The 15,656-nt window shown below is 49.0% G+C and overlaps 1 protein-coding gene and 1 long non-coding RNA gene across 2 annotated transcripts in view; one reads left to right on the top strand and one right to left on the bottom strand.

Annotated features, from left to right (window-relative positions):
• The window catches only part of LOC116645136, a 60,053-nt gene extending 49,042 nt beyond the window's left edge, over positions 1-11,011 (top strand). Inside the window, exon 3 of the long non-coding RNA XR_004301909.1 lies at positions 10,529-11,011. This is a non-coding gene — a long non-coding RNA (uncharacterized LOC116645136). The remainder of the gene's footprint in view (positions 1-10,528) is intronic.
• A 240-nt stretch (positions 11,012-11,251) lies between these two features.
• The window catches only part of PFDN1 (prefoldin subunit 1), a 68,495-nt gene continuing 64,090 nt past the window's right edge, over positions 11,252-15,656 (bottom strand). The window contains exon 4 of the mRNA XM_032425208.1: positions 11,252-12,653. Within this exon, the coding sequence (XP_032281099.1) occupies positions 12,570-12,653 (84 nt within the window). The 3' untranslated portion in view covers positions 11,252-12,569. The remainder of the gene's footprint in view (positions 12,654-15,656) is intronic.

Raw genomic sequence — 15,656 nt, 5'->3', positions numbered from 1 at the left:
CTGTTGAGGCAGGAAGGGACCATCCCCCTGCCTTTTTATGGAAGCCCGGGGACCCGAGGAGTACATTAGAAAGCCTTCCAGTACATTTGGCAAAGGGAGATTTGGTTTGGATGCGTTTTGCCCTGGAATGCCTGTGATACTGCCTTGCAAATAAAATCATGTGTGTAACTGCTGGTGTATTCTATGAAGATCTGGTGGGTACTTTATAATGCTGAGTAGCATTCCACTGTATGGAGGTATCAGTGTATTTATTTATTCACCTGTTGAGGGACATTTGGGTTATTTCCACTTCTTGGTAGTCACAAATTCATGAGTACAGGTTTTTGTGTGAACATAAGGTTTCATTTCTCTAAGGTGAATACCCAGAAATGGAATTTCTGGATCATATGATTTAGTGTATGTTTAACTTTAAACTGCTACAGTTTTTTTGCGAACAGAAGTTTTTTTATTTCTCTAAGGTGGATATGCAGGAGTGGAATTTCTGGATCATATGATTATGTTTAAACTGCTACGATTTTACAGAGAGGCTATACCCTTTTGCCTTCCCATCAGCAATGAACGACAGTTCCAGTTGCTCTGTATCTTAGCCAGTACTTGATACTGTATTTTTTATTTTAGCCATTCTGATAGGTGTATCGTGGTATCTCGTTGTGGTTTTAATTTGCATTTTTTAAATAGCTAATGATGTTGCCATGTACTTATTTGCCCTCCTTATATCCTCTTTGGTGAAGTATCTGTTGGAGTACTTCGGCCACTACTAAACTGAGTTGTTTTGTTACTGTGGAATCTTTTTTAAGAGTCTTTATATAAACTAAATACAAGTCCTCTGTTAGATGTTATTTGCAACTGTTTTCTCCCAGTCTGCGACTTTCCTTTTCATCCCCTTAACGGTGTCTTCCACAAAGAAAAGGGTCTTAATTTTGATGAAGTCCAATTTCTCATTTTTCTTCTTTTCTAGAGCGTGCTTTTGGCAACAGGTCTGAGAAGTCTGCCTACTCCTTGGTTATGAAGATCCTCTTCTGTTTTCTTCTAGTTTTTGGTTTTATGTTTTACATTTAGATCTATGATCCATTTGGGGTTAATTTTTATATAAAATACGAAGTTTAAAATAGTTGGTTTTCAGTTTTTGCATGCCAGGTTTTTTGTTTTTTTTTTTTTAACATTTATTTGAAGAGACTATCCTCACTCCATTCAATTGCTTTTGCATATCTGTCAAACATAAACTGGCCATGTTTCTGTGGGTCTGTTACTGCCCTCCTGTTCCTTTGCTCTGTGTCAGTCCCTTTGCGAATACCATAACTAGCTTTATATTAAATCTTAAGATAGTGTAGCTCTTCCAGCTTGCTTTCTCAAAATTGTTACTCTAGTGCATTTGCCTTTCCATAAATTTTAGAACGAGTTTATAAAAAACACTGATAGGATTTTGATTAGAATTGCATTAAATCTGTAGATCGTTACAGGGCCTGATGAGTATTTAAGTGGGATTGCTTGCTCACTATTTTTTTAAAGATGTATTTATTTGAGAGAGAGAGAACAACCCTTGGTGGGGGGCAGGAGAGGGAGAGAATCTCAGGCAGACTTGCTGTGGAGAGAGGAGTCCAACAGCCCAACACAGAGCTCGATCTCATGATCCCTAGATGATAACCTGAGCTGAAACCAGGAGTCAGATGCTCAACCAACTGGGCCACCCAGGCGCCCCTGCTTGCTCACTCTTATGTGCTATAACCTTTAACGACATAAGGCAGCCTGTTCCTTCATTTGCTGTGTTGTGAGTATTCCAGAGTTAAAGCCCGAGGTTATGATTGATTATAGTGGTGTCTTTTGAAGTCTGGCAGTAAAGGAGGTGTGATTATGTATCAAATCAGGTAGAAATGGCTGGGAAAAGACAACCAGAATGTTGAGGGGGCTTGTCAGGCAAGTCAGCCACCATCATTCACAACTTTGGTCTCTCTATCTCACTTCTGAGCAGGTCATAAGCAAGACTGTGTGCCGTTAGCCAGCCATTAGATTCTCTGTATTCAGGGTCGTAGAACTGTTGTGTACTGGGCATGGTCAGATTGTTTCTCTAGATTTTCTTTAATTTCTTCTCCTTGGCATAGCAGCCTCACTCATACTTCTCCAAAAACTGCATTAGAAATATACTCATGATCTACCATGATAAAACGAACTGCTTCCTCCCCTTTACTGTAGTGTCATTGTGGGAGCTTCGCTTACTTGTTGGCCCCTCTCTCCCCTTGGACCCTTACAGTGACATCTTCTCAGTTCACGCCCATGGTCCTTCTGGTCTGAGACAGTGGTACAGATGGACTTCTAGTGAAATAGTGGGGTGCTAAGGAATCAGCTGTTGCTTGTGTTCTCGTCTTGTTTACTTCTTCCCATTAGTGACGTTCAGTCCCCTCCCCATGCTCTTGACTGTCTTTAGAATAAAAGAAAGATTGCTTTTTACCCCCCGAACTAAATGAGAAACACAGGTTATTCTAAGATGTCTTTTCCCCTCACGGTACATGAGATTACTCACTAAAGTCTCGTGCAACAGAACTGGGACTGTCACCTTAGTAAACATTCGAGATTCCCTTTTGGTGGCTTATTTTCTTCTCACCAGCATGAGAAGCTCTTGATTATCTCCTCGGATACACAAAAAAAAGATCTGTAACTCTGGAGTTTTATAAACTCAGCTGGCTGAGCCCCCTCATCCCCGAGCCGGCCGTCCTCCAGTCCGCTTAGGGCATGCGGTGATGTGCAGATTCCAGCATTCTTCGGGGCCGGAGGCCCGTGCTGCGGGGCCAGCAAACAGGAAGGCAGACGGCGCTCTGCCAGAGCTGCACATCCATTCTGTTTCTGTGGCCGGATCTATAGTGTCTGCCAGAGACGGACTATTTTTGAAATGTACTGTATGATTGCATTATTTAGGAAACCCCATGATGAAACTTACCTGTTAGTAAATTGAGATCTTTTTTGACCTATCCTAATACTACTCCTCTTTGTCCGTATCGTATTTTCCCACGTTGTGCCATCCAGCTGTGGAAGAACAGAGCCAGCATCTCAGCTCAGGTCTGCCTGACTCCCACGTTGGTAGCAGGGATATGGGCCCTGGTTTGGGCCTGTTCTTTTGTTGGTAATGGTGTGGGTGGGAGAAGCCTTTATTTTCTGTTTCTTAAGTGGAGTGGGTTCCACTCTCCTGCTTACATAGCATGGTAAAGTACCAAGCACTTCTGGATCTCTAGCACTGCACCGAGTTCCGCATGAGGAAAGTGACACACACTTCTGCCCTCCCTACCACACACCCTGCCCTGTTCGACCTCCTTGGCAACCTTGTTTGCTTCTGCAGCGCCTCCGTTTGGGAGGTGGGAGGAGGAAGATGGTCTTTTCACTTGAATATTGTATGACCATGGAAAAAAAATGGTGTCAGCTCCCTTATTGCACTTCTGTACTTTTTCTAGACTGAAAAATGGGACTGGAGGGAGCTGCCTCTGTAAAGACACATTTATCCCTAGAGAATTCAGTCCCTTTCCTGACATTCAGTGAACATGGCTACCAATCCTGCTGCAATTTTTGAGATTCAGTTGTGGGCTCATCACATTTGATTGGCCTTTTTTTTCTTCTTTAAGGCGTAAGGAGAAACACCTTACTCTTCAGTCCTTCATCTTTGAAATGTGTACATTCCTTCCTCCTTGACCATCCTTTCATATTGTTTCCTGTCCTGTTCTTCTGTGGACCTTTGTGTCTGCATTGTCTTAATGACCGCCATAGACTCGTCCTATCTAGGCAGATGCTCACATGCACATGTATGAGGGTTTTCTTACTCTCTTTATCTAAGGAAATGAGATGTTTCTAAATAATTCACCCTCTCTAGTCTCTGAGGGCCCTTAACAGCTGAAGCTTTGGGTACGCTGCCTCCCTGGCCCCTTGCTGCTTCTCTGGGTTGTCTTGCCTTTCCTTTTCTTTGAGCAGCTTTTGCTTTGCATGGACTGCCAGTGTCCCTGCTTTTGTAATCCTGTGACAATTTGGGGCCACACACACAAATACCAGTCTGAATGTGGATTGATTGAGGAGCCCCTCCATGTACACAGACCCAGAATAAGAAAACAGATTTCTGGTGATTTCTTCTGTAGGACGCCATCACATTGTGGCTCCTACGGAAGTCCTCTTCCCTGCTTCACTTTATGCAAGGGCTTGGGCAAGCACTTGATTTGTTTATGTTTTCGTCAGAAAATCTAGGCTCTTAGATACTACTCCCCCACCCCCACCTCCATTGTGCAATGAGAAGACTGGGGCACAGGAAAGCTCGGACTTGTCCAGGGTCACAAAGCCAGCCAGTGGCAGCATCAGGATCGGAACTTGGACACTGCCCCTCTGGAGCTCATGTACATAGCCACTGTCCTTAGAGCACACAGTCACCCCTCCTCCCCCACCCCCAGGAGGTGCCTTGTTCTGGGCCAGCACACCCACCCGCCTGCCTGCCTGAGGACTGCCAAGTGGATGTTGAGAAGGACCCTGAAATTCACTCTGCCTCCCAGCTGACAGTCAACTGCTGGACCAGGTCATTCTGTAGTAGTAGACTCTTGACTGTCTCAGGGACACACTCTAAAACAGGACAAGAACTGGATCTTGCCCTCCAACACAGACCTTCGATTTCAAGGGAGAACAGGGCCTAGCGAGAAGGGAGGACTTTCACCCCTCCATACACAGCCACATTTCAGGTCCCTTGCAGCCAGGCTACTGTCCGATTTGAAGTGAGCCTAACTGATAAACAGAGGTGGCAGGAAGATTGGGGGACAAGCCAGGACTTGCCTTAAATTCACTATGTGGCCTCAGTCAAGTTACTTCCCTTCTTTGAACTCTGCATTTTTTTTTTTTTTTTTTCCATGAAAAAACTGGTCAACCTGATCCCCCAAGGCAGTTTCACCTGCAATTCTGGCATCCACAAGGTTCTCAACTGTCGCAGTGTCTACAGCCGACTCTGTCCCAGCTGGCCCAGCAGGTCTAGCCCAAGGATGGGGCCGCAGGAGGTGGTGGCAATGCAGTCCTACTTGTCACACAGCGTGTCCAAATGTGCTTTTTTTTGTTTATGAAAAAAAGCTTATCAGGTCTACTGTTTATAGGACTGATTGGGGTGGGAAGGGCTAGCATGCAAACTGGCCTTATGACTGACCCACAAGGGGGTTGGGGGCCAGGGGGACTGGGGCTCCTTAGAGCCTTGTCAGATCTCTCCAAAGGCTCCATCTAGGTTTTGTCTAGCAGCTGCCTCCTTCATAGGATGGTGGCAACTACACTGGTGGAGATCTCAGAACACCCACCCACATGCAGGTCAGCACGTTCTCACCTTTTCCAGACCAAACCACGTAAACACCTGGCACCCGATGCCTAAAGAATGATGGGGGGCTTCATGATCACTTGGATGGCAGTCAGCTGCATGCGTTGGGGGGTAAACTGGCTGGCTAGCTCCCACACTGTTGCACCCTGGAGTGGGTATCTTGGAACACTGAAGCAAGAGGGAGGGACAGGGACTTGGGAGACACGGCCTCGTCTGACTCAGTTTCACAGACAGTGTGGCTGTGAAGCTGCGGGAACAGGAAGCATGAGGAGCAGAGTGGGCAAAGTGGGCCAGGAGGCCTGGGGAAGGTACTGAGCTTAGCCCAGCAAAGGCAGCTGCTGTCGGAGAGCCCAGGCCGGGCTGTGCCGGTGCTGCCAGCCCAAATCCCACCTGCATGTGGAAGACTAGGAAAGGAGAAGGCTTCCCACCCTGTCCTGCTTTTAACCTCCACGCTCCAATGGAACTACGCCCCCTCATTCACCTCCATCATTTCTGGCCACCCTTCGCCCATCACTCTCCCCCTCAGCATACATACCTGGAACTCATGGGCTCTGAGGGCAGGTGGCACAGTGGTACTGCCTTTAGAACATCTTTTCTCATCAGTGTAGCTCCTTGTCCTGAGTAGTAAGTGATCCCGCTGCACACGCGCATCCAAGCAAAGCTGAAGTGAGTCCTCAGCAAGTTGTGTGCTCTCCTCTCTGCCACTTGCATGGAAGGAACAGGATCCATCCGTACGGCTATCTTGAGATCTTGCTTATTGCTAAAATGCTTAAAGATCTGCCCCTCCCTACCTCTTGGTCTGAGCAGTAGGAGGGCTGTTTTGGCGTCCTCTGATACCTCCTGCAAGACTGGCTTTCTTCTGTTGGTCTTAGATTCTCAAGACTGGGCGAGAGCAGCTCAGCACAGACTATAAGGCTCCTGCCTCTGGCAAAGCCATCACCTCTGCTGAGGGTACTTCCTGGGAGCTCTTTTGGCCGCGGTGGTCTTAGCGGTTGTGGAGCAGTCCTGGGTGCCCGTCAGTGGTGTGGGCCGTGAGAGGCCAAGGGGCAGCCTTCTAGTAACTGCAGCATAAAAGTCCCAAACATCAGAACTCTCCGGGAGGCCCAGTCTTTCTGTTTGCTTCTCCTTATTAGCTCTCCTGGGTTGGGACTGTGTACAGGTGCACACACAAACAGGAAGGGCCTGATAATGCTCTATCGCCACTTCAAAGCACTTGATGAATCATTTAAAATGTCTGAGCTGTTCAAGTAAAGGTTTCGGATTCCAGGGTAGGGCTGACTGAGGTGTTGGAGCCTTCAGCTGAGAAGGCCTCTGCTCACATTTCTTCAGGTCATCTCTGCCCTGGCCCTGCTGTTGCCTGGCGCCCCATGTGCGCACTGCTGCCCAGAAGCAGGTTTCTGAGTAGCGCCCGTAAATGGCACCGTTAGCTTGTACAGCACGGCAGTGCCAGAACTTGGGACTGCTGGCTGGGGGGTCTGGCGGTCGGGGTTGCGGTGGGCTGGTGACTATGCAGAAGACCCCAGGGCTTGGTGGGCAGGTAGTTGGGCACAGGGGGCCACATGCCTCCAGTTATCTAACGTCTGTTGTCTCTGCTTCCAGCACAGAGTCAAGAAAGGTTGGTGGGAACCTCTCCCAGGAGCTGCTCGGCTCCTTCCACAGCTGCCCAGCACCCAAGACTAACCTAAGCCTTTCTGACCTAGTCTAGGTCTTTGGGTCACAGCTGGGTGCACATACACCCCTCCCTGCACACACCCCCAGCTGCCCTCTCTACCACCACACACACACACTTGTGCACTTGCATTCCTGTGGCAAAGCTCTGAGTACCTGCCCCTCACTGAGGGGCGCTGTCAAAGGGCTATCTGGGACAAGCGACACCCGCTGGTGAGGGGACCGTTGGAGCTGATCCCCCACTCAGCTGTAGTTTTCTGGGAACAGAGTCCCTTCTTGCACGGCGTGGGGCAGAGGTTTGAGTTTGGTGGTCTTGGCACTGAGACACCAGACCCGAATGGGGAGGGCGGGCCTTCTGGCTGAGGTGGCTATAAGCCAATCCCTAAGGCCCTGCCCGTATCCATCGGGAGCTGGGGCCCAGGCTGGCCCCAGCGGGGCATTTGATCTCTGAGGAGGAGCTCCGTCTGAGCAGTGCCTACAGGTATCAGAACCTGCCTCCCCACCTGGGCAGACTGCTGACATACCCGGAAGGACAACGCCTTCTCCCGCCCCTTTTTAAAGTCTGGTATTTCGAAATAATTTTTAGACTCACAGAAGAGTTGCAGAGAGTAGTTTCTGTTCACCTAGTTTTCCCTAATGTTTAACATCGTCCATAACTGTGGTGCTTGCCCCCTTTCTATGCCCTGCGTGCCGGCGGAGGCCACTTGCCAGGAAGGCCTGGGTATGAACACGAGTGCTGGCGTCCTCTCTGCCACAGCGGGGCTCCTGCTGGGAAAGCAGTTCTGCCGGGGCTGCTTCAGGGCACACGCGTCCCCGGGTTTCGAGTACCCCGGGCCGCAGGCAGAGTGGGCTGCATTCCAACCGGCCAGTCAGCCAGGACGTATAGGAGCTGGCGGACAGACTGACCCAGTCTGACCCAGTGGGTGGGGGAGTAGGTGAGGAGCCGTGAGGGCCCCCGGTGGGGTGTATGCTGGGGAAGCCTGGGCCGTGTTGCCCAGTGCAGGAGGCACCCTCTGGAGGTGCAGGACCTCAGATCCTACCCGTAGGCAGGGCATCTCGGAAGACAAAGTTGTATGCCATTCGAGAGCCCCCCAGTGGGTGCTGTGAGGAACTGTGAGGCCTTCCTCAAGAGCTTTCTCCTGGGCCAGTCACCCCTGCTTTGGGTGACAGAAAAGCAAGGAAAACTTACACATTACTCCTACCTCCAGACCTACCCTCCCCACACCCTCTTCCACCCCCTACTTTTTCAGTAGTTTGGGGGTAGAGGTTCTGTTGTCACCTAATGGAAAGGAAAAAGTCATAAGGGCTTCAGAAGATTCGGCACTCCAGGAAATAAGTGACAGGGTTTCTAAGGTATGCTGAGAACTTACCCCGCACCCCCCCCGCCGCCCCCCATAAAATGAGGTTGACGCAGCCCTTTGGTTTGAAGTCTCCTGTCCTGTAGCCAGATGGATTATTTCTAACACCCCCCCCAATCCCCCCCTGACCCCATCCCTGTAAGCACACTGTCTGGGAGCAATGAGCTCCAAGTCCCCATTGCCCCAGGTTTCAGCGCCTGTCATGTGAAATAAGCCTTAGCAAGGACAAACCTGACTACACTGAAGGAGAAAGGTGTTAGAGGAAGTTTCCCTGATGAAGTTGCCCAAGGTCCCGTGGTAAAATGGGAGGGGAGAAGCAGTGAGGATGGGTGTCCCGATGCCTGTACCACAGGGTTGTGAAGACGGAGTGGTATTATGTATAGAAGGCTGTTGGCACAGGTCCCGGCACATTTGTGATCTCAACAAATGGTAGCTTAAGAGAGGCTGCAGGACCTCTCACATAGCAACCAGGTAGGGTCTCAGGCCTAGATGAGGCAGGTGGTTTCTACAGAGCTGGCAGGGGAGAGGGCCCTTCTGTCTCAAGGGCAGAAGAGCTGGTCCTCTGGCAAGTAGAATACAGTAAGGGATTATTCTGGGGAGTGTGCATTCTGTTACGTTCATTTCCTTGTCTGAAGCTGCCCACTGCAGGATGAAAGGAGGCTGGGACTTGGGTAGGTCACCTGGGCAGAGAGCAGGTGAAAAGGGCTCTCCTGCCGAGGTGGCCCCAGGGGTTTGGACTGTGCATGCCTTTAGTGGGTGGGGTGAGCTCTGGCTGGTGAGAGAGAGGATGGTCCTAGAGCGCATTCAGTCCTGCGTTCTTCCCGATCCCTTTTCTACCCCAGACGGGCCTGGGCAAATCTGGCTTGCCAGGGGCCTGGGTTCAGACCCTGAGCCTGCCTCTGGCTGCTTATGTATGCTTGGACGAGAGACTTAACCTCTCGAAGCGTTGCATTGCTTACCTGTGACATGGGAATGATGGTAGTGTCTATGTTCAGGTACTGCTATTAGGACTAAATCAGGTAACGTACCTTATCAGGCCTCAGAATAAATGTCTTCTCCTCTTTCACTAGGCTTCCCTGGGGCTGGGTCTTGTCTCCCAGACCTCAGAACAGTTTTGCTTGTGTTGCTGAGTGGGGCCAAAGGAAAGCAGGCTGAGTTGAAAGCTGTGCCACAAGAGAAGGGAGGTCTGTGGAGGGTGGCTGTCACAGTGGGACCTGGAAAAGCTCACTACTAACCCAGAGTGTTCGAGCTACCATACCAGGCTTCCGAGAGAGGAGGTATAAAAATAGATACACAAAAATAGAACTGAAAGAAGACTGCCAAAGGACCAATTTAACTTGTAAGATTCATGTATCCATTAACTTTGAAAAAGTTTAAAATCCTTACTACTTATGAGTTTAGTGGTGGTGGTCGTCTTCAAATTTTCTTAAAAGGGGCCACAGACCCTCTGAGACCAAGGTTGACCATCAGCCATTTTAAGTATGTGCTTACCGGAAGGAAGGCTGACGTCGGCCGCCAAGTCAGCTGACTAGCGAAGTTGGGGTCCTTTTTGACCTGTGGATTTGTGTAGCACTCAAATTTCTTAATAGAGCACTTAGCCCTGAGAGGGCTTATTAGAGTTCTACCTCCATTCTGCGAAAAAGCCAGGGTGCTAGGTTCCAGCCATCCCTCTCACTTGACCAGGTCTTCATCCCTGCCCCCCACCACTGTGTGTGAAAGGTAAGAGGCTGGGGCACACGTGATAGTGGGCATTGCCCAGGTTTGAAAAACCAGGACTCTTGGTTATTCTCTTAGGGCCTGCAGTTCTTTTTTAGGAACTTTATGCCTTCTTTTGGGAGATGGCATAATGGTATCTGAGGAAATACCAGTAGGGTACAGGACACACTGCTGCCTGGTTTCTAAAGCAAGCAGGGCTAACCAACTCTGGCCAGACAAGAAATGTCCCTGCCTTCGTGTGAGGCCATCTTGTCCCGGCAGGGATAAAAGTCCTTAGGAGGAGGAAGAGAAAGTAGTTGGGGAGCTAAGCCACCCTTCCTTCGAACAGCTGCCACAGTGTAAATGAAAGGCTGCCCCCCGTCTGCCCAGTGGCTCTCGGCTGCCACAGTCCACCCCTGGTTTGGGAGGCCCTGGCTCTGTGGGGCCTGGGCTTTGTGCCAGTTCATTCTCACCCTCCCTCTTCTCCCTCCAGTGTATGTGGTGGAAGACCAAAGAAGGGATGACCTGGGCCCATCCACCTGCCTCACAGCCTGCTGGACTGCGCTCTGTTGCTGCTGTCTCTGGGACATGCTCACCTGACCAGCCCAGCCTCCCTGTCCTGCCAGCTCTGCCACCACCTTCAGCAGGTGGGCCTGCCCCATCTCTTCTGATTGCTGAAATCAAGGAAAATGACTAGCTCTGCACAGACACTTCTACCTTCGACACAGTGGGATTCTAGATTAGCAGGGGTTGCGCTGCTGTTTAATTCAGTGACTTTATCTTTTTAATGTTTAAAATCCATTTCTTATTGGCCTTTCACAAATGTGCTAAATGACTTTTATTTTTTTGGCCAAAGGCTTAGTTATATATTTATAATTTTAAAATTATACAATCAAGGTAGTGACATGATGTAATACCACTGAATGATTTCTCTGCTAACACCCTGTATGTTTCAATAAATTTGTCTAAACCTCAACTGAATGAATTATTCCAGATAAAATATAAGCCCTGGGTTTCTCCGCTAGTAGCCACTGTCCCCTGTGACGAGGGAGTCTACATTCAGAAGGCAGGCTCCCTGGGGCCCTCACCAGGCTAGCATTTTCTCCCCCGTCCCACCCGGAGACAGGCTCACCAAGCTGCTGTAGGTGCTTTTACCCAGAGCCTATGCCTTCTTTTCTGCTGCCCGCCCTCCACGCCCCCAGCCTCCCTCCACACACACACAGGAAAGAGAAGAGCTGTCATCCAACAAGCCAGAGAGGCAGGCCACCCAATCTCAGCTTTGGCCGCTGGGTGGCGCTGAGCCGCCGTAACAGAGTCCTTTTCCTTCAGCTAGCTGGCTCGGCCAGCCCTGGGAGGCTGCAGTTGACAGCTCTCTGCCCACTTTCACTCTGAAGCAGTGATGTGCTCATAAATATTTAACTACCAGTGCTCTTTAAAACAAATCCTTATTTTATCCATCACCTGATTCTGTGGAGTAAATGGTCCCACAATAGCTGATTTCAAGCTACCAACATGATGTCCTGAACGCAGAGTTGGGAAGAAAAGCGCAGGAGTGCACCATTATGTAGCATTTCCATCATCCAGATACAATAGACTGTTAACATCAAAAACATAGATAATGGCCAGATTTAGTAATTAGGAAGGAGGTAAGTTCTGAATATTTATTACTCTTAAATTTGTGTATATTTACCTAACTTAATTTTTAATAATGGCTGTGTTTCACAACTGGCTTGAAATAGTGCTAACACTTGTTTTAATAATTGCCTCTCACGAGCCAGTACAAGTGAGCTCCAGCACACCACTGCCCCTGAGCCTCTAGGAGTGTCCACCTCTATGACACTGGCCAGAGGGTCAGACAGCCATGGAGGTACTGCTGGTTTATTACTGCATTTTCTTCAGGAACATTTGTGAGGAAGAGGAAGGAATCTTTGGGCACACTGCCACCACAGTTACTTGAATTCAGCTATGCCCTGGTTTCCTTCCTTCCTTATCTGCAGGGAGGCTCAGAAGGTGAGGGATTTACTCAAAGGAACAGAAAGGGGAAAAAAAAGGGCAGGAAAGGCTTCAATAAAGAAGGAACAGAGCCAAAGCCCTGGAAGGAGACAGAACAGGGAGGGAGCTGAGGTTGAAAGCTTCTGCTTCTCTGGCCCTTGGTTCTCATCCTTTGGCTTGAGAAAGGCAGACTTAGTAGAGTGGCTGGGGGAACAGATGCCTTTTATTGGTCTAAGCAGCATAACTAGTGATAGGCTTGGGCAGAGCTCCCCTATGTCCTGGCTCCCAGCTTCCCTCTCTTGGGAGTTGGTGACTCACCCCCAGGGGAGAAGAGTGTTCTGGGCAGGGGTGGCAGACAGAGCCAGGACAAAAAACCCAGAGTTGGGATCTGGAAGGGGATCAGGGTGAAGTAGAAAACATAGGGTTACCAGATCACCCAAATAAAAAGTCCATCAGGGCAGAAGAGAGGATGCTTTCCCCACATGGGCCCCTCTGCCCTTGCCAGGAATGGGAGGGGGCAGGAAGCTTCTGCTAGAGATTTCCTACTGTGCCCTTCGTGCCATCAGCATCTCCCGGATGTTGTCCTCAGCTTCCTTCACACTCCGCTCCAGGTAGGATTTTTTCTGCTGCAGTGTGAGAAAGAAACCAGAGTTAGGAGGTGTGGGCCAGGTTGGCAGATGCAGCTTTTATGGCCAATGGTAATGGCTTCTCCTGTGTGACCAGTGACTTCCAGTAGCATACTGTCTAATGGGGGCCAGGTACACACACACCTGACCAGAGTGCTCCCCTCCTCCCACCAACAGGCCTGAGCGGGGAGGAAGTGGTTATTCGGTTGCAGGAAGCAGAAGTGCTCTGTGGAAGGCAGCTGTGCTCTTCCCCCAGGAGGAAGTGGACTCAAAACAGGCGTCTCAGTACATGAAGTTATACCAGACAGACAAAGGCCAGGAAATACCAGGACAAAGCTCTGGCCCCATAACAGACTGTCTCTCAAGGTTTTCCATGGCCTGGGCCAGGCGCCTGGAGCTGCCACTGCTGCGGAGCGGACAGGGCACCAGAGGGTTCTGCTCTGTCCAGTGAGCAGACAGGCTGCATGAGGGCTAAGTAGTTGTACCCCATGTCTCACCGAGCACATGCGTCAGGCTGAAATCTGCTTTTCTCATGAAACTGCTGCCTGCCAGGAATCCAGGACAGTGACACACTGAGTAAAAGAGACCTTTTGGAAGTTTACCTCCTACCCCATCTGGGTCCTAAATTAAAAATCTCAACTTAGACAAAGAACTTTAACCACTTGCAGGAGCCACATCTGGGCCAGGATTACAAAAGATTAGTCAAAGGAAATGATGTCTGTACATTACTTGCCCTGCGGTCACCTAAAAAGTATGGTGGCTTCCCCACTGGTCCCTGCCCTGAGGACATAGTTGTGGCTGCATTCCCACTTAAGAGACATGAAATGAGGCTCTCTTTTTGAGGAATACTCTAAATAGTCCCCTTTCTAAGGGTCCATGTGACTGAGCCACACTGGAGCCAGGCAGTAACGCAAGCCCGGAGCCAGGCAGCTCAGGGGGAGCCAGTGCCCTTCTCACTCACCCCTACACCTTTCACCCTAGCAGCTGTGGATTCACTGGGACCACGGAAGTGCCCAGATGACCTGGGAAAACCAGGCAATACTGGGCCAGAGAACAGGTGAGCAGTCTGGCCTGACAGGCTTTCCTTGGGAACTGATGCCCAACCAAACCACTGAGGCAGGAAAATCGAAACGAAGGCGCTGTTGCTTGAGGCCTTCACTATTAAAGTCTCTGGTGTTCTTCTACAGATCCCTGGCTAACTTCTCCCACTCTGTCCAGATTTTTTTTTTTTTTTTTTTTTCAAAATTTTGTTTGACACACAGAGAAAGTGAGAGAGACCGAGAGAGAGAGAGAGAGAGAGAGAGAGAACGAGCATGCAGGAGGGGGAGAGGGAGCCTGAGATCATGAACTGAGCCGAAGGCAGACGCTTTAACCCACTGAGCCACCCAGGCGCCCGCAGGTATTTATTAAATGATACATTTAGAGATGTTTTCCTATTGGCTCCAATGTTGTGGCAGCTTTATCAGTTTTTGTGTGAACTTGATTCCTGTTGGGTCTTCTCCTAACTTTGAATTTCCTGAAGGCTAGAAAGAGCCCTATCTCTTTACTCATCTCCCATCTGTCCAACTTGCACACAGCTGCTGTCCAACCTGTAAACAACAGGAGCTCCATAAAAACTCACAGTGGCTATGAATGTATACTGTTGCTAAGGAATTTATTAGGCTGCTAAACCTGATACAGTCCTATCATTGTGCTATCAGAATGGGAACTTAAACTTCCTTTGATAAACAACCCCTAGACTTGACATGTGGTGACTTCAAGAGGGAAATACTAGTAACTCCTGACACACCACTGAAGAATGTCCATGTACTGGGTGTTGCACAGCAGGGGAGCAGCAGCTAAAGACCAAGTACCATGAACCATCTGGGCACCTTCCCAGCCCCGGGGGAATGTGAGGAAAAGGCCAGTGGGGCAAGCGGGGCTGGGCTCCCGCAGCATGTGCTGGTGCTCAGGGACCCGGGTCCCTTGCATTCCATCTCTGCCAACTTGCTGCCCCAACTGTCAAAACCGTAAACTTGGAACATCAGCTGGAGCTTTTCTACCTACTACACAGGCCTCTGGACAATCAAATTCAGGTTATAATTCTTATTTTAAAATTCGTCATTCTATGTCTCTTCTTCCAGTTTCAGTTTTATGATTTTTTTCATGATTTCTACCACTGCATAACCTAAGGTCTTCAAGTTTGAAAAAATAATGCAAAATAAACCTACCTTTAAATCTTTAATTAGCTTAAGTAAATTTATTGCACATTAAAATTTTCATTTCATCCTAATAGATGGGTCATCCCTAGCACCGAGGGGCCTGTTTTCTAACTTTTTCAATAGTTCCTGTATTATCCTCAAACATACCTAAGCCAAAAAGACCTTCATAATCAAACCCAAATCAGAGTATGTGATGTGCGTTGCATTGTCTCACAAAAAGATATGCTGAAGTCCTAACCCCCCATTACCTGTGAATGTGGCCTTATTTGGAAATAGGGTCAAGTTAAAATGAGGTCATGCTGAGTTAGGGTGGGCCCTAAATCTAATGATTAGTGTCTTTATAAGGCCACATGAAGACGAAAGGGACACAGAAACAGAATGCCATCCCCTGATGGGAGGCAGAAAGGGAAGGACGCATGTATAAGCAAACGAAGACCAAGAATGGTCAGCAACCACCAGAACCTAGGAAGAAGAAACTGAAGGACTTTTTCCCCAGAGGCTTCAGAGGGAGCATGGCCCCATGACACCTTGATTTTGGACTTCTAGCTTTTAAAACTTGTGAGAGAATAATTTTCTGTTGTTTTAAACCAAGCACCTTTGTAATAATTTGTTAAGCAGCCCTAGGAAACCATGAAATGAGGGATGTCCCAGAGACAGAATCTACCCCAAAGTTCTTCTGTACCCACAGCTTCTGACCACACTGAATCATAGAGGGCTGGCTAAGGATCCCTGTAAGTTAGTACACTGGGACCTGTATTTCTCCCAAGAAAACCGCGGTAGAAGTGATCCAAATACAAACAAG

Source organism: Phoca vitulina, unplaced genomic scaffold (assembly GCF_004348235.1).
Source record: "Phoca vitulina isolate PV1807 unplaced genomic scaffold, GSC_HSeal_1.0 scaffold32, whole genome shotgun sequence".
NCBI lineage: Eukaryota > Metazoa > Chordata > Mammalia > Carnivora > Phocidae > Phoca > Phoca vitulina.
The sequence above is the reverse complement of the archived record's forward strand: the minus strand, read 5'-3'. Positions and strand labels throughout refer to the sequence as shown.